The sequence below is a fragment of the Acanthochromis polyacanthus genome, chromosome 9, assembly GCF_021347895.1.
Source record: "Acanthochromis polyacanthus isolate Apoly-LR-REF ecotype Palm Island chromosome 9, KAUST_Apoly_ChrSc, whole genome shotgun sequence".
NCBI lineage: Eukaryota > Metazoa > Chordata > Actinopteri > Pomacentridae > Acanthochromis > Acanthochromis polyacanthus.
The window spans coordinates 27969712-27994226 of record NC_067121.1 but is presented as its reverse complement, the minus strand read 5'-3'; the positions used below and the strand labels follow the sequence as shown (position 1 = coordinate 27994226).

Genomic DNA, 24515 nt, shown 5'->3' with positions numbered 1-24515 from the left:
AGGGGAATGGATTTGATCTGGAGCTCATGAATTTACACCGACAGAGCCTTGTTTGTTTGTTGTTGTCCGGTACTCATCCAGGAGCCTGTCTTTTGAAAGCCGTCGCTGCCAGAAACAAGCAGTTCGTTAGTCTGTTTGATGTCCGACATGGAGATTCATTTATTATGTCACTTATGCAGATTGCAGTTTAGCAGGTGCCTCACTAGTATCTCATTTGCAGGTATCCTGGGGAGTGACTACATCAACGCCAACTACATTGATGGCTACAGGAAGCAGAATGCCTACATTGCTACCCAGGGACCACTGGCAGAGACGTTTGGGGATTTCTGGAGGATGGTTTGGGAGCAACGGACCGCCTCTGTCGTCATGATGACACGTTTGGAGGAGAAATCACGGGTAGGAAACCAAACCCTCACCCACTGCCCCAAATCCACTATTTTACAGTTGCACATCAATGCATTGTCTGTCCAACCTGCGATTTAGAGTTTAATGGACTTCTTTGTTAGTACATTTGACCAACTTACAGAAGGAGTAACAGTCATTATCCTCGTAGATAAAGTGTGATCAGTACTGGCCAAGCCGCGGCACAGAGACTTATGGGATGATCCAGGTCACTCTGCTGGACACAATGGAGCTGGCCACCTTCTGCGTTCGCACCTTCTCCCTGCATAAGGTAAATTATTTCGCACCCCCACTCTCTTCAAGCCTTCTGTTTCATCCACACTCGACTTGCCGCTCTGCCTTTACCTTTATTAGGTTTAATGCCATATCCACTGAAACCTGCTTTGATCTCTGGAGCTTACAGTTTGGAACCAGGAGCAACAGGAGTAATCACGAATTTCCGCCGTCACTGAGCAAGTGGCGCGTGTGGACACATAGAGGATAATAGATTAGTCTGGGCTTCATGGAGTGTTCAAACCAGGCCAGCCTCCCTGTGTCAGGAGCTGAGATGTGATCACTGTTTGAAGCAGAGCAGTTTCTTATAGGATGGGGGCTAATCTAGGGCCGTCAGACTGCCGTGTCTCTGTGGCCTACATACAAACACAGAAACTAGGCCAGCTGTAGCTTCCAAGTGTAGCTTCTCTAAATTTTTGTTGATGTGTTGTGAGACATCAAGTTAGTAGAAATCTCATACAGTAAATAGTAACATGCATAGTATATTCACAAATGCTGCAGTTTTTCTTGGTTTTTTTTGCACATTAGTTGCAATTTTGGAATATTTACAAGAATTTTCTTGCCAAATTTGGGGTATTTTTTTAAAATAAAACTTTTAAGGGACACTTTCAAGGAATTAGTGGAATTTTCTTCCTGAAGGTTTTGCAAATTTTCAGAAGTTTAGGGAGTTTTTTGCAGAATTTTTGGATTTTTTTCAGGCAGGAAATAGTATTTTTTGGTGCCCGTAAATGAAGAAGTCCATAGTGTAGCAGGTCATCCAAAAAACATCATAGTATAGCAGGTTGCTCTAAAAGCGTCAGAGTATGGCCTTTGGTCCACAAAACGTTGTTTTGTCCCGCCTGTCTGAAGTAGGTGAGGAGCAACACAAAGACACTCCAAACGCTGGTTTCCAGAGGGTTAGACAAGCATTTATTTGAAGGAGTAAGTTTACAACAACACAACATGTGAGGGGGTTAAAAGCAAATGGGTGTTAGTAAAATAAAAATAAATAAACAGAACTAAAAGTGAACTTCACGTTTACATTGATGGACATTCCAACCAGGAAGAAAGTTAAAGATCATCAATACGAAAAAAACCCTCTTCCTGTTCCCCTCTTAAAACCCAAGAACACACCGCAGTAGCACCCTAAAATAAAACTACCAATGGGTTCCCCGTTTTCCTTTCTGAACCATTTAAAGGTCCCTCTCTATCTCCCCACACATCCACCAACGACTGGAACACATCTCCAGAGTTCTGCTGAAGCTCAGCTTCCCCTGAGAAGAAGTGCTGCCAGATGAAGGAGCCTTTTGAGAGGCAGCTGGCATCATGATTGGACTGTACTTTGGTCTGTTCCAATCCAGCTTCAGCTCCAGAGACGGCAGGCGGGACGAGTCAACGGAGGCCGGATGGACGAAGGCATCCAGCTGAGAACAATCCAGAAAACAACAGAGGAGTGCAGCGGCCCAGGGCCAGAACAGAGTAGCATAGACTGTCTCTGAGAAAACATCATAGTATAGCCTTTGGGATGAAAAAACGCCATCAACTCCAAGATTTTAAATACTGTCATTTACTACAAATAAATATTTCTTCCAAATGTCTCACTAATAATCATTATCAGCCTTAAAACCCACAAAACATCCGGTTCCCCCTTCATTAAATCTGCTTGGAATCTTCCACTTCCTGTTTGCCAAAGTGGCCTTCTACCTGGACAGGTTTTGTTGGAGCTCATGCAACAAATATTTTGAGTAACTGCATTTTAATATGGATGGATGACACTGAATTAGAGTGTTTTAATGAGACTGAGTTCAGATGTGTAGCTCTGTCATGAAATAGGAAATTATTTCTCAGAATTCACAGAGAAAAGTCTGAAATGTTTGCTAGGTTAGCATCCCACATGTTCTTTGGCTCAGTTAAAGCTAACTCTCTCCAACTTCTGGATCTCTTGAGTTGCTTGTTGTTAAAATATCTTGCTAGAGGTGCTGAAGCTTAAAGTTTGAGATGTTTGTTCAAAATAAGCTCATTCTCAACTGTACTCTTTAGTTTGAACTTTCCCTAAACTTAATGACAGAGCAAAAATATCCAGACTCTGTCTCATTTATGTAGAGATTAAACTTCAGTGTCATTCATTGATGTTAAAGTGCAGTTTTCACATGTTTGTTGCACATGCTCTCAACCAAACCAGTCCAGGTGGAAGACAATGAAGAGAAGCTCCAGAGGATGAATATCACACATTTACCCTGGAAATAAATGTCCTTTAATTAGACATCGTCATGCAAAAGTTGGATTTACCTTTAATGATGTTCAAAACCTTGTTGAGTGTTCAGTTGATGTTGGTTTCTAAATGTTTTCTGACACTCAGCCCCAAAGACTAAAATCTTCTACAGCTCACAAGTTGCAACAATTAGCACCATGTGCTAACTGTGGCTAAAGAACCACATTTACCAAGACAACTATCCAGTACAAAGCCCTAAAACACACCAAGAAACACATTAAAGATGATTTTACTCCTGGAAGCTGCAAGCCAACGCCTAAAGAACAAACTAAAGCAATGGAGCCAAACCCAGTTCAGTGAAGAGAAGCAGAGGAAATGTTTGACTGCAGACATAAAGCAGGAAGACACTGAGCTGCTCAGGTGTTCCTGATTACACCAAGCAGCCACCTGGACAGCCAATAGGAACACAGCTTAGTGAAGTAAATTTAGTTGAAAGTTACAGCAGAAAGTTAACAAAGAAAGTTGAAAATCACCTTCTGATACCTCAAATCTCTGAGTTTTCACACAAAGAATGCCTGAACATATCAAACTGGTTCCATAGTAGAACCTTCACTGTAAAAACGTCATAGTATAGTGTGTTGCTCAAAAAAAACCATTACCTCCCGCTGTCTAGGGTCACCGAGACGTGACACAAAAACAGGACAAACACTGGTTTCCAGGGGGTTGAAAGAATAAGTTTACAACAACACAGCATGTGAGCAGAAAAATCACAAAGTCTGTGTCTTTAGTTCAGCTGAAATTATTAATTTTTGTCTTTTTATTGACCAAACTTTTCAGGAAGTAGATGAAGAATAATTCAAGCTCTAATGCAGAAGTCTAACTTATTTTGGATCCTTGTGGAGAGTTTAATGTTAGAGTTTGTAAAGCTGTTGAGTTTGTAGAGTCACGTGGATTGTTTTGACCTTTAGTAGAGAGTTCAGTGTCTGATTGTAATTCTGTTCAGTGAATGGATAATTTAAGTTATGAAGTTATGTTTTGCTTTTGCTTAAGCACTTTTTATTGTTTAGTTGGCTGATGTGGTCAACTTGAAGCTGCTGAGTGTGTGCATTAGAATCCTCCAAGACAAATGTTACAAAGTGGTTGCTGGAGTTATTTCAATTATGCAGATATTTATGGAAAATACTGAATTGTGTTGTGCACATCCTACCACAGAACTTTCATCCATATTTTACAAGAAGAACCATTTTCAATACTGCCTGCCCTTGCTCAGTTTTTTTTTCTGTTTTTTTGTTAAGCTCAATGTTTTTATTATCCCTTAATGTTGTCTCTATAATAAGATTTAATTAGGGCAAAATGCTCTTAAAATTTGCCAGAACGCAGGAAATAGGATCAATAATTTTCAAAATTTTCTGGGAGAGGGCCCCCAGACCCCCGCCAGCATCGGTCACAGACCAAATCTCACTCTAAGGTCTGGTCACAAGTTGGCAGCCCTGAATTATTGTGTTGTGAGCAAAAGTCATGGCCCCTGTGGCCTAAAATATTTACACAGTAAAGTATTTCTGAATAAATCTGAATCTGTCCGAAAAGTGAAAATGCAATTTCTCAGTTTTTGTTAGCTGTTTGTAAAATTAAACGTTTACTCACATCCTGTGCATCTCCTGGGGGCTAAGCCCCCCCGTCCTTGAAACCTAGTAATATCCCTGGAGACAGTTCAGAGGATCTGTGACAAAGCACATTGTTTCATTGTAATCCAATGCTGATGGAGCTTACACATGTACATCTGCAGACAGTTATGACTTCAGTGATAGTAAAGTCAATGTTTCCTGCCCATTTCTCACTTCAGAGTGGAAACAGCGAGAGGAGAGAGGTGCGCCAGTTCCAGTTTACAGCTTGGCCTGATCACGGCGTGCCAGAGTATCCCACCCCCTTCCTCAACTTCCTCCGCAGGGTCAAAGCCTGCAACCCTCCCGATGCTGGACCAATCATTGCTCACTGCAGGTATGCAAACGTTTATCTCGAATGCAGACAGCTGAATGCAAAGATTGGTTCTCATGACTGTGAAGCCTCAGTGAGCTAATGGTTAGCTTTGCAAAAAGACTAGAAACCAGGAAAATTTGCCAGTTTGGCTCCATCCAGAAGTAACACATCTAAAGGTCACTGAATTACACTTCGGTTGTTTGATCTGTACAAAAGTGTACTGAAGTGTATAAATACAAAAATGTGGTTTTATGGGAGGCTGGATACGATTTCTTGGCCGAGTACAGTCCTCAACTTCCTGCCAGCGAACCTCACTGTGACACCATGCTGTCACTGCCCCCGGCCAAGAAGAAGTCCAGCATATATCCCATATATATCCACAATTTGTTGTATTTGTGCTTCAGTATTTTCACAGCTTAAACAAACAGCATAAAATGTGTTTATTAGAGAGCATTAGAGGAACTGCTGGGCTGAATTTTTGCATTTTTCAGATCTAGTTTGGAGGCTCAGCTTAGATAACCGGCTTTAGTTTCTTCTGATCAAACTCTTTGCATAAAATGTATTATTTTGTTTCACAAAACTACTGATATAAAGTAAAACATCAAGAACTCTTATTTCTCCTCCTCTGTCAGTGCTGGTGTTGGTCGTACCGGATGCTTTATCGTCATCGATGCCATGCTGGAGCGCATTCGACATGAGCGCACTGTGGATATCTACGGTCACGTGACTCTGATGCGCTCGCAGAGGAACTACATGGTGCAAACAGAGGATCAATACAGTTTCATCCACGAGGCCCTGCTGGAGGCCGTGGCCTGTGGGAACACTGAGGTGGCTGCCAGGAGTCTGTACTCTTACATGCAGAAGCTGTCCAAGGTGGAGAGCGGGGAGCATGTCACCGGCATGGAGCTGGAGTTTAAGGTAGAGAAGAGACTTCATACGGCAGAGGACTGAATGCAGTGGCATAAAAATTCTATTCTGATGTTTTGTTGGACAAGTTGGATTGAAAAGAAGCATCAGCTTAAGTGACTATTCTTGAAAACAAAATAATTAGAGCTGAAACTAGTAGTCAGTTAATCATGTATAGATAAAATCTATCTAATTTGTTTCACTTTCTTAAATATGAAATTATACTTTTCTTTCGTAGCAAACTGTGTATTTTTGGGTTTTGGACCATTTATTTAACAGAGAAATCTGGCTTAAAATGATACCATGGTTTGTGGTAAACTATGAAAGAGATTGATTAGATAATCAAGAAAATAATTCACATATTCATCTGTATTGACAAAAAAAATAGTAGTTGCAGCCCTAAATATTATGGAAAGTGTGAATAAAAATATCATTGCACTATTTCTCCATTTTCAATGCCCCATTCTTCTCATCTCACAACCCACTCAGTGGATCTCAAACACCCGCATAGCATTTTAGAGGCAAAGCGCTTTAAATTATCCTGCGCTCTGCCATGTGAAATTGGTTTTGATCTGCTACATAATACAGTTTGAAGCTCAGAAAAAAAATAAAATAAAATCCTACATGCTCATTTTGTCTCCATCCAGCGGCTGGCTAACACCAAAGCCCACACTTCCCGGTTTGTCACAGCCAACCTGCCTTGCAACAAATTCAAGAACCGACTGGTCAACATCATGCCCTATGAAACCACTCGCGTCTGCCTCCAGCCAATCAGAGGCCTGGAGGGCTCTGACTACATCAACGCCAGCTACATAGATGGATACAGGTATGTTTTCCTCCTACAAACACTAATATGACCTGACCCCCCCCCCCCCCCCCCCCCCCCCCCCCCGTCCTCCTGTGATGGCTTGATGAGTGAACGGATTGGATAGGTTTTCACCACAGTGTTCTCATCTGTCACGTCCTGTCAGATCTGTCATTACTTTATACATGTTCCCATTATTTGTCTCGCTGCATGTAACCCGCTTTGGTCCCTGTGAAGGGGACAGACGCTGAGGACTTTCTGATGATTCAGACGTTCAGAGCGGCTGTACACATGTTTTGACTGTTCCTCTTCTTGCCTGAAGCCTGACCCCCTTTTCAGATGCTTGACAGATGAAGACACAGGGAGATGAAGGGAGGAGGTGGCTGCATAACTTGTGTATGTATGTGTGTGTTTAGGCAGCAGAGAGGCTACATTGCCACCCAGGGTCCACTGGCTGAGACTACAGAGGACTTCTGGAGGATGCTGTGGGAACACAACTCCACCATAGTGGTCATGCTGACTAAGCTGAGAGAAATGGGACGGGTATGGGAAAAAAAACGCACGCATACAGTCAGTAACACAAATATGTTGTTTTGTAGCATTTCAGCCCTTTGTGCAAGTATCATCAATACTTTGTGTTCTGCTCCATCAGGAGAAGTGTCACCAGTACTGGCCCGCAGAGCGCTCAGCCAGGTACCAGTACTTCGTGGTGGACCCCATGGCGGAGTACAACATGCCTCAGTACATCCTCCGGGAGTTCAAAGTTACAGATGCCAGGGTGGGTTCACGCCTTCAGTGTGTTTAAGACTTGCTCTCCTTCTGAATGTTACATTCACTTACTGTGCAACATCACGCTCCTTGACTTTTCGGCTTTACTCCATCGGTGTTGTTTGAAGGCGGTGGCACAAAGCATGTCCCATCGACCTGTAGTGTGTTCTGGTCAGTGTGTGTTTTTATGGGAATACGTGTAACACAACAGGTTAACACTATCGACAAGACGCTGTGAATTACTCATTCAGCCATGCGGTCTCCGGATTACCTTGACAGCATGGTGGTGTATGACTGTGTGCGCTCTTTCACTCGTGCACATATGTGCCAGTCATAGATAACTCCAGTTAAGCCTGTCCTGCAGTGACGCCATATCGACAGATGCACTATTGATCTCCATTAAAGGGGAGTCAGAAAGGCTGAGCAGAAGAGAAAAGATGTAATTGCCTACTGAGTGGCTGACAATAGCAGACGCACTGACGTTACAGCTTTAAGTTAACCACAGCCACTGTTTCAGGGTCAGATAACAGTAATCATTAGAAGGTAAAAAGGATCTTGCCTGGCAGACTCTCAAAACTCTGTCATTAAAGCAAATAAACTCTGTAAATACCCATTTTGAAATAATGACTTCATATTATCACATATTTCAGTATAAACATCATGATTTGTGTTGGTTTTCTGTGAATACTCATGTGCATTGTTTTGACTTCCTCTTGCCTTCAGGATGGCCAATCGCGAACAGTGCGTCAGTTCCAGTTCACTGATTGGCCAGAGCAAGGCGTGCCCAAATCTGGGGAGGGCTTCATTGATTTTATTGGCCAAGTGCACAAAACCAAGGAGCAGTTTGGCCAGGATGGACCAATCAGCGTTCACTGCAGGTGAACACAAAACCCTTCATTCTTCATTAAATTCTAATTCAGTTTAACTCTTGTGAGCATATTGATTGCTGTAGGTTTTGCAGAATGTAGCGCAGAGTTGGCTGAGGTCTGACAAACTGTAAACTGTGGGGAAAAAAATGCATTTCTTTACTGCTGCAGTGCTGGCGTGGGGCGGACAGGTGTCTTCATCACTCTGAGTATTGTCCTGGAGAGGATGCGTTACGAAGGGGCGGTGGACATCTTCCAAACTGTCAAAATGCTGCGCACACAGAGACCAGCCATGGTGCAGACCGAGGTAAGCATATAATAAGCAGGGAATTTTACTGGTGTTGTCTAAAGCAATACATCTGTTTGTGTAATGTTTTTAATTTGACCTTTGGCCAAATGTGGAGCTGTTTTTAACCACTGGATGAATATTAAGGCTTTATTTGCATCTTTTCAGTAACAATAATGAAATTAAAGTATGTATACCTGCTTTAAAAACATCCCTAATGTTATCAGATGTTATTTGTGACAAAGTGTAAGATATTGGCAGCATTTGGCCTCTGTGCACCATACAGTCTTACATGCTCACTGACAAGCAGCGGTAAAAGCAGGAAAACTATATGAAGTGTAGCTTCTAAAAGCTCATATGCATTAGTTTAAGCCAATGCAAACAAATGTATCATTCTATCGCAGTGTCATTTTTATATATTTGCCTATACAAATGCTATTTATTCATTTCTAGACTGTGTGTACATATATACACATATATATTTGACGATTTGTGCTAGCACGTGTTTACAAATGTTAATCTTAATCGGCAAGTCAAAAAATGCATTTTGCAAAAGTATACATTCGTAAACATGATAGCATACACTCTGTCTTTTTCAAATATGACTCAGCATTCCCAACATTAAGTCATGATTTGAGTACAGTCTGTATTTCAACAGCTTTTCCATAATTTGTGCTGTAAGATGAAACTGGATGAGCGGTGTGAGACATCTGCTTGACACTCAGTCGTGACAAATGCACACTTCTGTTCCCGTTTTGTCCTTCTGCCTCTCCCCCAGGACGAGTATCAGTTCTGCTACCAGGCTGCTCTCGAGTACTTGGGTAGCTTTGACCACTATGCAACGTAAGAGACGAGACCAACATCCACCCATCTTTCTGCTTCGAGGTCCACAAACAAACCAACACGTGACACAAGAGAAAGACGGCCTGAAACAATAACATTGGACCTTTTTTTTTCCCCCCGGGAGCAAGACGAATTCTACACCAACTACGACAAAAACGACAAAAAAACAGCAACAAGAAATCTCTCTTAGCACCCACGTTCACCAGGAGCTGCTGGGTGTGGAGACTGTCCATGTGTAATCCATATACTTACCTCAGTGTTCCAGTGTGAAGGACGTATAATACATGTGTGTTGTGGTCAGCTATCTCCAATATGAACCAGTGAAATACAAATGGATTCTGAACAGGAATTATGATTCTCTATGTGTATAAAATACAGAAAGATTAAAAAAAAAAAAAAAAGAAACACACACAAAGAGCCTGGATATTTGCTGCACCCTAAATGGGCTTTTTATCCTCAACTTTGTATCTATTGGTTTGGTGTACTAAAGGGGTTACAAAGTTCTACGGTGAACATTTCTATGTGTCTGTGAGTCTATTTCAAAGGTGTCTGTAGTTTGAAGCAAAAGACGAGGTCATGCCTCGGCAGAAGCCTACAGTTTGGACTCACCACCCTGAGGACTGTTGGAGAAGCATGTGGATGCTCATTTACCCAATGCACAGTGCCAAGAGAAACCCTGCAGCGTGAACTGTGGCCTATAAGGAGAGATGGCTCCTTCTGTCATCCAGCATAACATGAAGTCAGACTAGAGACCGCTCTTAAACAAAAAGGTCAAGGATCAGTTCACACCCTGAGTCTCGTCCTCACTGAGTAACAGCTGGCCTCAGAGCAGCGATTAGATCCCACCGCACCCTGAACTGGGCTGAGACTCGCGACCCAGTGCAGTCTTCATTTAACAAAGCTTGCTTGCTATTTGCTGTAGTCCTCATTCATCCTCCAGCTCAGCTCCTCTTGATGTCAGTCCCATTGTGTCAGCTCAGCAGTGGCGTATTGAAAGAGATGCTAACGAGAGAACTGAGCTCCGGTCAGTTTCTTTCTCTCACCGCCCATTTCTGTAGATCTTTGTGTGTTTTTACTGTACGTCTTTGCCTTATGCTGACTCTTTTCTTTTTCGTCTTTTTGTGTTTCAACATGCTGCTTACTGCTCATGCATCGTGTGCTGAACTTTTAATTGTCATGCATCGTCTCCTCCTGAGGATGGAAACTTGTTTCCTGATCATCTTCCTCCTCTGAAGCTTCCCTACTTGAATTGCACCACTTTGCAGTTAAATCCTTCTTATATTTTTACTAGGTAAGGCTACTGGCAATGAAAGATAATGAGAGAAATCCAGAAAATATTCAGAGCTAGCGGGGAATCGCTCATTTTCAACAGTCCTCTTTCTCTCTCTCCCTTCCCCTCCCCTCCATATAAACCCCATTAAAATCTTCTCTGTTCCCTAAATCCCACTGTACAGAACATCCCAACTTTACCAGTTGATGTTTCCCCTCCGTCTAACTCCAGTACAACTGCACAAGTCCTTGATATCGGTGTAAATCTTTTCTTAATTTGACATATAATCATAATTGGTCCCATGTGGTGATTAAAGAGCACAGCGATGTTGCAATGTATCAGACATCTCGGGCGAATTCACCAATTTTGTACATACAGTCTATCATTGGAGTCCTATACAGTACAGTTACATACGTCTGAGCACAAGATATAATGTGGGATTGGATGTGATGTAGTTCTTATTGTCGCAAAAAAGCCTTATTGTTATTGTTCACTTTGTCATATTTATTTCATATGATTTTTTAAAAAGATATTTATTATTCTATTTTGTTATTTTTATGTTTGTTTTTATTTATTTGGGATTTCTAGCGATTATAACCAATAAGATGTTGTTTACTTGTTTCTTTGGCGAGCCAATGTTAAAGTACGATATTGTCACTGTTTGTTTTTATTTTTACTGGTCAGTTTTGGTGCTTTTTTTTATTTGCTTTATGATCATAAAGTATGCCCTCTGTGTAGGGTGCTATTTGATACTGATTACTGATGTCCGACTAGCTAGCTAGAGATGTAAATTAGAGGCAGAACTAGTTTAAGTTTACAGCGATGCCCTTTTGAAGCCCTCCCCGACCCCAGCCTACACAGCAACAGCAGCGGTGGGATCATAGCAGCGGAGGTGTGTTTTCCACCCCTGTGATCGGTGTAAGGGCATCAGAGGAGTTAGATGTATAAAGCAGAGCTATCAGCGGAAAACCTCCTGACAAGCTGTCGATGTTTAGTTTGCTTGAAAGCACATGGTAGCAAGTGTATTTTTGACAGAGAAAGAGGTTAAGAATGGCCTAGCTACACACTTTACACGCCCGCAAAGGTTATCGTTTGAATCTGAAATTATTCTCATATGAACTCTATGTGTGGTCCTGAAGTCTTGACAATGTTTGACATATATGAAATATGTTATTCCTTCGATTTCTAATGATTATTGTGTCAAGAGAAATATAAAAGGCACACGCGAAACATAATATGAAATGTGTTGAGGGCCAGCTCTGATGATGCCATCCCCCTCACTTATGTACCTGTTCTTTCCTTTCAAACCATAGATGTAGATATTGTATCTTGACTTTGTATTAAAAGCAGGATGATTGGATATACAGCACAATGAGCTGCTTGATTCCTGTGGGGTTATTATTCATTTCTTTGTCCTTTATGTGTTATTCATTCCTCGTCCACTAGATGGGACCAAAGTAAATCGATAATAAAGTGCACTGCTGTCACTGCGCCCAGCTGTTGCTAAATGAATTACACACAAAATGTCTCCTAGAAAATGTTAGAATACGTTTTTTTTGCAGTTAAAGTGCACTCAAAATGCTAGTTTTGAAATATGCTGCATTCATTTCGGCTACGAATAAAATGATGGCAGTTTTTGGGTGATAAGGCTGATTTTTGACAGGTAAATCTGGCAACACAACTGCATGGAGAAACATTTTCGTGACCAGAACCAGTTGGTTGCATGAAATTCTGTTTGTCTAAAAAACGACAAAGAAATAGTTTGACATGTGACAGTCGTATGAAAACTTTGATACCACTCTCTAAAGCAGAAGTACAAGAAAAAAAGGGGAGAAATTCTCAGCATGGTTCTTTATAAGGGTACCAAAATAGGCCACATACCCTCCTGTAAAACCTTCATTGCACCTCGTTTATAGATTTTGTTACATTTCACCCCCCTCTTGTCTCAGACAAAACTAAACGAACCAAAGTTGTTATGGATGAAACCTACAAAAACTGCACAAACAAACAGAAAATGGGGTTCTGTGGTCTAAAAGAGGATAGTGTGTGGTTCAATACCACTATCGCCAACTAAATCTACCGAGGTGGTAGACCAAACAACAACTAAAACCCCTTTAAAGATAAACATTCCCCAAAACAAAAGCAAGGAAGTGCTGGGTTCTGTGCACCGACATGACAACGAGGCTTCCAGAAAAAGGCCGACTGATGGCGTCAAGCCTTCCAGGTCACCTACCCACAATCAACTGAGCAGTTGGGAGATCCCTCCTTATATCCCCGCCCAGCTGATTGGCAACGGCCGAGCTCAATCTCACAGGTGCAGCAGATTGAGCCTGATCTGAAAGCCAGGCTGTGAACTTTCCAAGTCCGTAACAATTTACAAAACTGATATGATGTACTAGCTTACGAGTTGCAGGTGTCTCACAAAAAACTAAAGAAACCAACAGCAGAACAAAAACTTCCCTTGAAGCAAAGGAATGATAGATGTGTGTTATATTTTCCATTTCACCACCCATTCTCTGTATTAATGTACTTTAGATGACTACAGCTTAGGATTGTGCACCAGGAATGTTGACAGTGTGCATCCTCTGTACCCTACGTCGCACACCCATGCTCGAGGAGATGAAATCAGCTGAAATACTGAAACTAAAGTGGCCTCAGCAGAACTCTGTTCCGGTTTGACTTTACGGGACCACGTGCTAGTTGCAGAAAAGTTCTTGGCCTGTATAAAGTTCACATGCAGCACCATCATCCTCATGGTTTCTGTGATCTGTCTGATATGGATCATGCATTTGAGGAAGAGGAGGATACTAGGCGTTCCTCGACCTCTATGCACTGAATGTGAACTTTTTAAGCCACTGCTCCTTTGTATAAGAGTAACAACAGGAAAAGAGAGAAAAAAATTCGTGCTCCATGTAGGTTTATTTGAGCGCTTTCAGGACTTTAACTTGCTGTATTTCCGTCTTCGCATGTGTTGAGACAGGCTTGGTAACCTGACACAACAGTTAGTTAGACTATTCATGCTGAAATCCCCCTCATTCATCTGTATAAGGAAGCTTGGGTTTATGTCAAGGTATCTGCTCTATTTTCACACGGTGACAATTCATACATCGCACAGACATGAGTCACGACTGTTAGCGTGACCTTCCTCAAAACAAACACTCACTGAGCGCTATAGATTCACAGTTTATCTGACAACAGTGGCCTCAGGCTGGATTAGGCTGCAAAGTATGTGAATTATTTAAAGCCAAACTGATACGTAATCATGATTTTAATCACATTTTGACTGTACATTGCACTCTTTTTGTCCACTTTAAAACAGCATAGGTGCCTTTAAATTCCCAGACAAGCTGAACTGAATAAAAAAAAAGCTTACGTAAAAGATTATGAAAAAAATTCCTCTACTTATATTTTTAATTTATTTGTCAGGGTCTGTGCAACAAAACACTAATTTCATAGGAGATTCACTGTATCAGATTTAGCTGCTAATTTCCCCCCGCAGTCCCTGCAGGCAGAGTAGTAAATATAGAATGCAAATAAATACCCAAGGCACCAAAAACAATCAAGATGATACCATCAAATATACATACACAACCACACAACATGAAGCACACACATACAGTCCCCTATTCAATCTCCAGACTATATTAAAGTGTGCTGCTCACACACTAGCAGAGTGAGATGCATTTCTGCTTTTCATTTTGATTGGAAATACAAACAATTCCCGCCACATAATCCCACATAGTAAATACTTGCACTGTATTTGACCTGAAATGATCATGATCGAGGGAAATCGGATGAATAAAAACGCTAAACTGAAATGACACCGACTTCTCAGTGGAGGACGGAGAGAGAGGAGAGCCACCATCTGATATGACACCCAGTCAGATATCATATGAGACATGAGCACATACAGCTTGACAGTGCGGACAGCTGGAAAAGGAAAGCTGCCCAACCTGAGTAGCTCCTGTGCTTCTGAGTAAAAATCTCGGTCTGAATAACCGCTGACACTAGCAAACAGAAAGTGTGTTGTGTATGATAGAAAATGTGACTTTGTGCACTTTTTCAGTAAAAGCAATGGCCAAAATGATGTGTTATTATAGTCTTTCTACTGTGATTTTTCAGAGCAGGCATTTTCTGTGCCAGAGCAGAAAAACTACAGGTGTAAATCATCATTTATTTTACAATTTACACACATGCTCTTCCTTCTGCGTGTCTGTCCCCTTAGTTCTGGCTGTTTTTGATAACTGAATATATTATAAAACTACAGCTGTACACAGTTGCGGAGACACAATATTAAATGTGTGATCTATTGTTGAACAGCCAGCTTTAACTGTATTCGTCACTTCCTCAGATTATATGTACAGTGAAGTTCATTAGACTGTACTACAGGACTAGTGCGCAGTAAATAATAGATCACATACAATTAATAAATAGGGCAACAGAAAAGATTAATTTGAAAACATAAAAAATAAATAAAACTAATTCATAAAACAACAACCACAATGTTGTGCAATTTTAGGTAATAAAAGAGCAACAACATTTTCAAAGTGTAATCTAGCGCAACATTCAAAGATCAAAAATTGTGTTACATAATAAGAAATGAATAGCCCCGCAGTCTAGCCTTCTTTAGAAATCAAACAGCCAATCTTTTATTTATTAATCTAAACACAAAAGTGTCGTTTCATTTGGAATGAAAGGGCGTTGCATTTAATATCCTCAGAGATGATGATGAGATGATGAAACTGTTGTGCAAATGATTTATTTAAAGTAATGTGGTGTCTTGTCCCGTCTCTTATCAATGCTATCTGATGTCCTTGCTGTCTGTCTGATGTCTATCTGTGCAGGCTGAACAGGTTGCGTAGAAGAAAACATTGTGTGACTGTCATGTTTTCAACACGTGACCGCTGCATACCTGTTTGGCACTGAGTGTGTGGGTACAGGTGTGTGTGTGTGTGTGTGTGTGTGTGTCAAAAGGTCATGGTAGGTAGTGGCATGACAACAGTTGCCAGCGAGGAGCAGAAGCTACGCAGGACATGTGGCCTTTTACACCTGAGTTCACTGATTGGTTTAGTTGGGGTGAAAATTCCCACCTCTCGCAGCTGATTGGCTGATAACACAAAGCCAGTTGTCAAAGTGGGTTGACTTTTACCTGCTGCTTGTCCATGCAGAGTTACATCAGGAAAGGAGACCAAAAGAATCGCAACTTAAGAGATCAAGATATAGTCTTGTACTGTAATTATGTGTACAAGTGTGTGAGTGCGTCTCAGAGGAGGAAGTGTTTCTTTTTCATCATGGGTCTGAAAAACAGGAGATTCTCCCTGGACAGCGCTGTGTGAGTAATAACCTTTTTTTCTTTTGGCACTTTTTTCCCCGTCTGTACCTTTCAGGTGCTCTATAAAGTTTGTTGAAGACAGATAATGATTCCTCTAAGCACCTGCTGTACAGTGGGGCTGCGTTATGTCACCAGGCTTTGTGGTGGCTGCTTTACAAAAGTGAAATCATCCTCCAGAGATCCATGCTGTTGCCCAGAGACAGCAGACTAACCATAGGTCTAACAGGCTGACAGTGCATGCGGAGTCTGTACAGCTGCTATTTTGAGAGGTTTTTCAAGGACTGCGGTTGCTGGTTTCCTTTGCTTTCACACAAAAGCCCTATTCCAGCTGACAGTGATATGAGATTAGATTCGCAAACATCAACAGAAGTATTCTTGTACCTATTTGCTGTTCAGTCAGCAGTGCTGCGACAGAGTACAGATATTTATGTTGATGCTTTACAAAGCAAATTGTGTCTGTGAATGAGCCGCATTCATCTCTCTGTGGGGAATCATTCTTCACCTTCTGCAAACAAATAAAAGTGAATGTAATGAAATGTTTTCCGTCTGCGCGCAGGAGTGGGTTTGATCCGTGCTGTTAACTCTGAAAGTCAACACATTAAGAGCTGCTCCCATTAGGGGGAAAATGCGTTCATTTATTAGCATGTTTTCATTACTTTATGTGCTTCTATATCGCTCTCACCTGTGTGCGTCACATGAAAGCTGGATTATCAGACTGACATTTATCTGCTCGTCTCTTGGGATAGAAGTCTGGATGGAGGACTCGGTGTAAGACGAGGCAGCAGGTTTCCTAGTAAGAAATCCAAGCAGAGTCAGTCTCTGGATGACGCCCAGCAGGAGATCCAGGAGCTCCATCAGAACCTCAACTCCAGCATGTCCCTCAGGTAGACTCTGCCTTCAACATTACACAGAGTTTAGCCAAAACACTGGGGAGGGTTTGGACTAAAATTTCAAACACATTACTCCGAAATCATCTTTATCTCTTGAAGTCTTTGTGTCCTCAGGGAGCAGACCATAACGGAGGAGAATCCTGAGCGATCAGATGGGTCCATCACCAGACATGTATGTCCGCTTCACATTGTTTTTGAGGATTATAACTATAAAGTACGCTTTTAAAACTACATACTAGTCAACAGCACTGCATGGTGAACAGAAGAGAATTTAGACTCAGATAATTTCCTCATACTAACCAACCACAGAGCTAGAGAAGAAACACTAAAAGCGAACATTAAAGTTCCCGAACGCTTAAATAAGGAGCTGCTTCTGTATCTGTAATAACCACATCAATAAAAATCCACATTCGTCACTCAATGCACACTTAATTAACACTTCACTGTTTTTCCTTCCAGAGCTTCTCAAAGCGCAACATAAGCTTCCACAAACTGTTTCCGGAGATTCCCGAGGAGGAGAACCTGACACACAGTGAGCCGAGTCTGTTACTTATTTGCTGATATTGATTATGGAAATGGCATCACATTGTGTCCTTTTTGAACACTTTGTCCCGGATGCCTTTGCTGTCCGATTAAGTCCTGCTTAATACTTTTAGTTTGCCAAGTGGCTTGCAGTGATTGCAGAGATGAAACACTTTAGTAAATGATTCGGCAGCCATGCCTCTGTTGTCTAGGTGACACTGCAGTTTTTTTTTTTTTCAAGAAACACCCACCTAATACCTTCACAATGTGCCTGTGTGTGCCTATTGTAGCGTTCACCTGTGCCTTGCAGAAAGAGGTGCTTTATCATGGAAAACTCTTTGTTTCCGAGAACCACGTGTGCTTTCACTCCTCCGTGCTGCTCAAAGACACCAAGGTAACGCACTCAGACGCACTAAAGTGAAGCTTAATCCTCACACAGATAAATTTAATGAACACTGGATAGCAGCAGTAACACTACATTTGTTTTCAAAGGCCAATTAAAATGTTTTGTTTTTCTGGTATAAGTTAACCGGTAGAACAGCCTTTAGAGCCCACACGTCCCAAAAGGTATAAAGCAACAGTCAACATTAACATTACCCAGCATGGGAATTAACTTTCATCTTCTGTATTCAGGCCCTATTATCAAGGACGGGCTGCGTAAAGGGAGATTATTATAGGACCCTGCACAGAGAATAAACTATCAAGCTGGTTGCTTAATTTGTTTGTGTATGTTTCAGGTCACTGTGGGAGGCGACTGTAATGTCCTGTGTGAGGCAGTAAAGGGAACAAGAATCAAACTAATTCTCTCAACATATTGCAGGTGGTGATTCCTCTTTCCAGCGTGAGGGAGGTGAAGAAACATAACTCGGCGCTGTCGGTGCTGTCTATTCACTCCGCTGATGGAGAGAAGGTCAGACACTTTCAGAAATACATGTTATATTCTCAGGAGCTTCGGGGAAAAGCAACTAGACTTCTCTTTCAGGGTTTCAGGGTTTCAAAAACATGAAAGTAAAGACCAGTTGCTTTTTTAACTAAAGCTCAAAGGATTACCAGGACCTGGAAGACTGAGAATCTACACAGACACACATTGAAGTGTCTTAAAATGTGCTTTTTTCTGTATTTGTATGTAGAGCAAAAAGAAAACCTTATTGGATAAATATAAATACATAGCTGTAATGCAAAGATGTATATAGTTTGTATAACTGTGCAGCTAAAATTTTGGATTAAAAGCCAATCCAAATTAAAATTGCAATCATTGCACTGTAAAGCTGGGGTAGGCAGTATTTCTTGTAGCATGATTGGGTAAAAATTCCGTATTGACGTTTCAGCATAATGTAATTCAGGTGATCTGAGAGTAAACTAGACTTCTGCACCTCCTCTTGACTCCAGAGAATCTGACCCATGATGGGAGATTTTATCCAATCACCCAGAGCAGGTAAGGCAGTATAAATAGCAACGAAAGCCACAGCGCCAGAAGTATGTGGTGTCACAAGAGGTTAGATGGAGGAGTGGAGTCTGGATCCTGGGTGAAGCCAGATAAGAACGTTCACTTAAATTAGACCAGAGAGGAGAGAGCTGCAAGAAGACTGTATGTTATTAAACAATAGTGGGGTTTTTTTGTTTGTTTATTTGCCTTTTCCATATTTCTGCCTGCTGCAGCTTTAATACCGACGCACACTAATCAGGTCCCCAGGGCGCTCAGTGGAGTGATGAAACCTCTCAGGGTTTCTGACTCAGTAACACGACATACATCTACAGGGAATTCTACTGTCGTTGTGAAACCATCCATAAATAGATGTCCTTCTCTGATATTGAACCTCTAACACACAGGACGCGAAACTGATTTCTAATAATTGATCATTAACGTCATCATTTTGAACCCAGTTTGAAACAGACCAGTCATCCATGTAGGCATTTTCATTGATCCTATATCATAGTCTTATTGTACTACTCTATGTATTATAGTTGTTGCTGCATTTTGTGTATTTACACAATGATTTATTTAGGGACAAGTCATGCAAGCTAGCTCAGACTATAGATGCTCTGTTAAGTGGCATTTACCAAAGCTACAGAAGTGTGCAATATTTGTTCATAAATGATTCCAAACTCTATCACTTGACAGAGTATTTCCTCTTGTGAACAATCAAAAACAGATGCGATTCACAGACAAGTGTAGAAAATAAAGGCACTACAGTAGAAACTCAAAGCAACAAAAGTGATGATTGCCACACGAGCTAGATAACTTGTAATTAGTGAAACAAATTAAAAACACTTGTGTTTCATTTACAAAATGACCAGAACTTTCTCCGCTTTCAAGCTGCGGGATGAGTCTATCTGCGTGTCTGCACTGTGGCTTTACATGGGAGAGAATTGCCAGAGGAACTGGAAAAAAAATTGTTATGGACCATCACAAAGATGGAAAATGATCCAGGAAGATCAATAACCAACAATAAAATTTGCAGAAATTCAACTGCAGCAGTAATCAGGAGGTTTAAAAGGTACAGAAGGTGCTTTCAGTTTCTGCTGTGGGGCCTGTTATTTTTCTCTAATGCAGTAAATCTAAACTGCTTTTAAATTTTAAAGAAGAACAAACTGTTCCCTTGAGAAGTAATGCAATTACTGTAAGGCGATGCAGGTTTAAATCCTTTGACATTTAGGGGATATTGCACAGTGGTGAACTCCCTTCTGTTGCGTACTGTGTACTCGTTCATACACTCATCAAATAAGTAGCAGTCATTTTATCACAGTTTCAGTGTGAATGGCCAATCAGTAATAATAAGAAAAGGTGAATGCTGGACTGAAAAGAAGGAAAATTGCCACTCAGATTCCTTAGGTTAAACTGGCAGCTTGTCGAGCCGAGATTTCAAATCACCTCTCTCAGTACAAATCAAACATGTAGTTTCCAGGTTTAATTCTTCCTCCTGCTTATTTTCTCTCTCAGTATTCGTTTGTGTCTCTGAGGAACCGTGAGATGTGTTGCAAACTCCTCCACAGCATCTGTTTACTCGCGCAGGTACAGTAGCAGCTCGTCTGATGCACATAAATTCTGAAACAAAGGCCTTTTTTTTTCCAAGCCTGTTTGTGTTTGAAACAGGAGGAGAGCGCAAACAGCAGCCCTCACCTCTCCTCTGCAGACAACGAAGCTGATCAAGAAGTGGTAGGTTTGCTGCCCAGGAGCTGCACGGATCTTGTTACAGCTGAGTGAATGTGAGTGCATAATGCATGATGACAAACGACTGTTAACATCCCTGTCCTCGGCTGCAGGCGTCCAGTTTTTCCAGCCTGGAGGACTGCGGAGATCACGATTTCAGCAGCATCGATAATGACAGCAGCTTTCCTCAAATGTCCAGTGAAGGTAGAGAGAAGCATGAGAAAGAGAGGGAGAAGTGCTCGCCGCTGCAGCTGCGAAATAGTGCTTTCACTTCAGTTTTTCAAGTTCACTTCTCCATTTGAGATGATTATATCGAGGATGCTGTTGCTAAGCTGAAGTGTCCTAACAATACCGCCGAACATAACAACACAGTTTTGCCTTTTCAGGTCCGTCGAGAAGCAATTCCACTCGCCACAGCAGCTTAATAGATGAAGATTACAAAGGTGTGTGTGAACAAACGCACACACACAAGTACAAATCAGCCATAAGACACAAAGAATGGTGTCGCTATGGGATAGTGAGTTGATGTTTCTCTGTTTCTTTGTCAGATGTATCGTGGATTTGGGGGGTAACTGACAGAGTCACGCCGTTTTTCTTCCTCAAACAAAGCAGGGATCTCAGCTTTTACTTCTGCGTCTTCATCCTGCTGTAAGTGTTGCATTTCTTAGAGCATCTGACTCATTTTATGCAACTTCATTGTGATTCAGAGATAATGTATTTTCACTCCCCTCTTTCCATTTGATTTACTTAGCAGTTATGTTGTGGTTTCAGATGAATATAAAGTAGGTAAAATTAACTCCATTTCGATCAGCTATAAGTATAGTATTGCAACAATATGATATTTTGTAATATAACACCTGTGTGGTGCATTTTAATGCATTTTTGTTGTGGTGGTTTTGTTAGATTTCTTCCCCCACCATGTCTATTAATGGAAAATTTTCAGAAGAAGATCCTTTAGCAATTAAAACATGGATGTTATAATAAGCACAAAGGGCTTTTATTTCTTGAGTTGGGACTTTCAGCCAAACTTCCTCCGGCTCATCCTTCTAGTCATGACTGTGAACCTGACCTCAGCCCTCCTGATGTCCTCATTTACAGGCACCAAAAATCTAGTTTCTTTGTCTGAAAAAAAATCCAAACATTCTGCAAAAAAATTGCTCAAATTTCTGAAAATTTGCAAAACCTTCAAGAAGAAAATTGTAATAATTCCTTAAAAGTTTCCCTTAAAAGTTTTATTGTTTAAATAAATTTGGCAAGAAAATTTGTGTAAATATTTTCAAAAAATTAGTAAAAATCTTCAAAAAAACCCTAAAAATAACGAAAGTGATTACATTTATAGAAGTAAAACTTCCAATATTTTCTTTAAGAACATTCACATAAAAAATCAACCAAAATCCAGCGAAATTCGCTGGATTTTGGTTGATTTTTATGTGAATGTTCTTAAAGAAACATTTTTAACATTTCTTTTTTTTCCACCAAAAAATGTTCAAAGATTTCCCAAAATGTTGAAAATCTGGACATCAGAAGTTTCACTGTGAACTTCATTTTTTCCCGCACATTTTCAAACTTTAAAACGAGTCAATTTTGACCCGCAGCACGACAAAAGGGTTAACATTTGTAAGCTCAGTGTTTATTGGCACAGTGCAGGATGCAGCCACAAATGCAGCACATCTGAAAAATGCTGCAAATAACACAACACAGTGTTTTTGCTTTATGTCAAATTGTTTTCAGACTCGACATTTCTGAAGTGCAACAATGTGCAAACACACCTATTATGTGGGCTGACTGGATTGGCTGAATGTTCTCAAGGGATGGGGTTTGGGAAACGTTATCACACAATGTTCACTCGCACTCTGCACAGATACAATTTACTGATAACTTATTGTTTCCACTGTACACTATGTTCTCGTGTACTGGCTGTGAGCTCAGCCTTCGATTACTTCTGCACAATGCACTTTCACTCGAGTGCATCGCAGTGGAAGAGCGTAAAGTCGGAAGGGTGCGCTGAGGACATTGTTGTGGGCGTTTTTGCAGACTTGTGTTGCTCCTGTTGGCGTCTGGGTACATCGGGCTAAGGATCATAGCCCTGGAGGAGCAGCTGAACTCTTTGGGAGCCCTGAACGATTTGTCTTCTTACCACAGAGAGTAAGCACACACGCGAAGACGAAAAAAAATGAAAGCTGTCAAGAGGGATATACAGCAGGGAGCCTGTTGTGGTAAAACCAGTTCTGGAGACAGTTGAAACGAGTAGGTGCAGATTAGATTAGACATGAAGAGGGTAGTTCTACTGGTTTCTAACTGCAATGTGAAGAAAAGATGATATTCCAGGAAAGTCTCGCCCACTAGAAAGTATGCAGCTTAAAAATGTGCTCAACAATGGAGTTACATCACATTTGATGTTGTTAAAACAAGTGCATTCATGTGTTAAAAATGACATAATATGGAAAGTACATTGATTTGACATTTCAGATACTTGAATGTTTCCATTTAATTCTATTTTTAACTTCTCAATTTAGATTTTACACACAAAACATAATGGAATGATGCGATACAGAGTTAGAGAATAAATTATTTAGCATATTAAGTACTTAAAGTTGGCTCCACTTTGACCAGCTCCACTAAAAATCTATAATTAGAGTCAAACTGCAGTGGCTAATGAATGCTTTTAGGTTTTATATTCATAGAACATTTTAGTGGTAACATTATTTCTACTTTAGATTCAGGCTCTCATGCTGCTTCCTTTTTCTTTTTTAACCAGGTACCAAGAGAATTAACCAGAGACTCTACACCTCTGTTAAGATCCTTCTGTGCGCTGATCCATAGCTAGACACTCTCCATCCAAACACCAAGTCTCTGTCTGTCCCACATACATGTTCCAGAGAAAGGTTTTGACCAAACAAATTTCCAATATTGCACACAGCAAGTCCCCTCACAGTACAAAATGAAACCTCTGTGTCAGCACGATGTTCTACAGAGAATGCAGGTCAGCATGAAGATGCTTTTGGGATGTCAGAACCAGGCCACACGTGGTGAACTACATGGATGAGCGATTGTGTTGGCAGAGACTCATCAGGACAGTGTTTTCTGTTCGGAGCACGTTGATTCTCTGCTGACTGATCAAAAAGTGAAGGGAGGCTCTCCTGCACAGAGCCATATGGAGGCAGCCTGCTGAAGCCATGTTTTATTTCCTGGCCGGTGAACAGCTGAGCTCAGCTAGCAGAAGTTGCTGGCGTCTTGGCTGTCATTTTCTTGGACCAACACGGTCTGCAACAGTGAGGACATGCTGGAGTCGATCTTAATGGGATTATAAAAGAAGCACTTTGTCTTTGATTTTAAACTATTTTTATATACTTAATTTAAGGGTTTACATTGTGTAAGGTGACTGCTGGAATGTGGGTGCATCGCTTCAGAAAAAGACTGTTAATGACAATAATCAGCCAGCAGAGGGCAGTCACTCCCATTAAACTCAAGGCAGGGTTTGGTTCAACTGCTCTAAACTGTACATGCACAACGAATTCAGGGGCTGAGATTGCTTTAGCATAAAAATGTTATGTAAATGTTACTGCTACTGACCTTTTGCCCTAAAAATAAATATTTGGGAATGCATTACATTCAGGGTTTGAGCATATTTTTGGCCAACATTTTGCATTAAACCAATTTTTATGATCAAACTTGGAACATTTTGTTTAAATGAATGTTGTGATGTGCCAGTATTGATGGTAAATGTGATATCATTGTAAATAATCCAGCACCGGTAACGCTGCCACTGCATCACAGGAACGTATAATACAGTTAGACTCTCTTCACCTCCTAACGCTGGTATTTTCAGTACAATTCAGTTAACATAAAAAACACAATAAACAAAGTTAACAATAAATTTGGCTAATGTTTTATTTCTTCTTTTAAAGTTTATATAGATATTAAAATAATTGTTATTGTGATTTCTGTGTAGTGGAACTCTGATTTTTTTGACATCCTCATGCATAACAACCTTAATATTTTGTAAAAAGTACCTGTGAAAACACACAAACTC

The 24515-nt window shown here is 40.9% G+C and overlaps 2 protein-coding genes across 5 annotated transcripts in view; both read left to right on the top strand.

The window, feature by feature from the left end:
• LOC110948953 (receptor-type tyrosine-protein phosphatase S-like) overlaps positions 1–11962 on the top strand; it is a 70318-nt gene extending 58356 nt beyond the window's left edge. Inside the window, exons 27-36 of the mRNA XM_051953599.1 lie at positions 221–396; positions 554–673; positions 4710–4864; positions 5476–5761; positions 6397–6575; positions 6971–7097; positions 7207–7332; positions 8046–8200; positions 8360–8495; positions 9253–11962. Of these exons, the coding sequence (XP_051809559.1) occupies positions 221–396; positions 554–673; positions 4710–4864; positions 5476–5761; positions 6397–6575; positions 6971–7097; positions 7207–7332; positions 8046–8200; positions 8360–8495; positions 9253–9321 (1529 nt within the window). The 3' untranslated portion in view covers positions 9322–11962. The remainder of the gene's footprint in view (positions 1–220; positions 397–553; positions 674–4709; positions 4865–5475; positions 5762–6396; positions 6576–6970; positions 7098–7206; positions 7333–8045; positions 8201–8359; positions 8496–9252) is intronic.
• Positions 11963–12079: 117 nt separating this feature from the next.
• On the top strand, positions 12080–24359 carry LOC110948955 (GRAM domain-containing protein 2B-like). 4 transcript variants are annotated; one of them, XM_051953597.1, is made up of 13 exons: positions 12080–15919; positions 16669–16803; positions 16909–16981; positions 17269–17341; positions 17622–17725; positions 18152–18241; positions 20273–20344; positions 20426–20488; positions 20596–20686; positions 20869–20925; positions 21031–21130; positions 22517–22627; positions 23241–24359. In XM_051953597.1, exons 1-13 carry the CDS (start codon positions 15750–15752, stop codon positions 23254–23256), a joined length of 1155 nt encoding a protein of 384 aa, XP_051809557.1. In that variant the 5' UTR covers positions 12080–15749; the 3' UTR covers positions 23257–24359. The 4 variants fall into 4 exon arrangements, with proteins under 4 accessions (XP_051809557.1, XP_022046436.1, XP_051809556.1 ...); XM_022190744.2 differs by having other exon boundaries at positions 16666–16803; positions 16924–16981; XM_051953596.1 differs by having other exon boundaries at positions 16666–16803.
• The last annotated feature ends 156 nt before the right edge of the window (positions 24360–24515 follow it).

Excerpts from the sequence above, each read along its gene's own strand:
- LOC110948955 (XM_051953596.1), top strand. The coding sequence starts at position 15,750 with ATGCAGAGTTACATCAGGAAAGGAGACCAAAAGAATCGCAACTTAAGA. Across the intron at positions 16,982-17,268 it reads ATGGGTCCATCACCAGACAT|AGCTTCTCAAAGCGCAACAT; the intron begins GTATGTCCGCTT and ends TTTTCCTTCCAG. Across the intron at positions 20,926-21,030 it reads AATAGATGAAGATTACAAAG|ATGTATCGTGGATTTGGGGG; the intron begins GTGTGTGTGAAC and ends TTTCTTTGTCAG.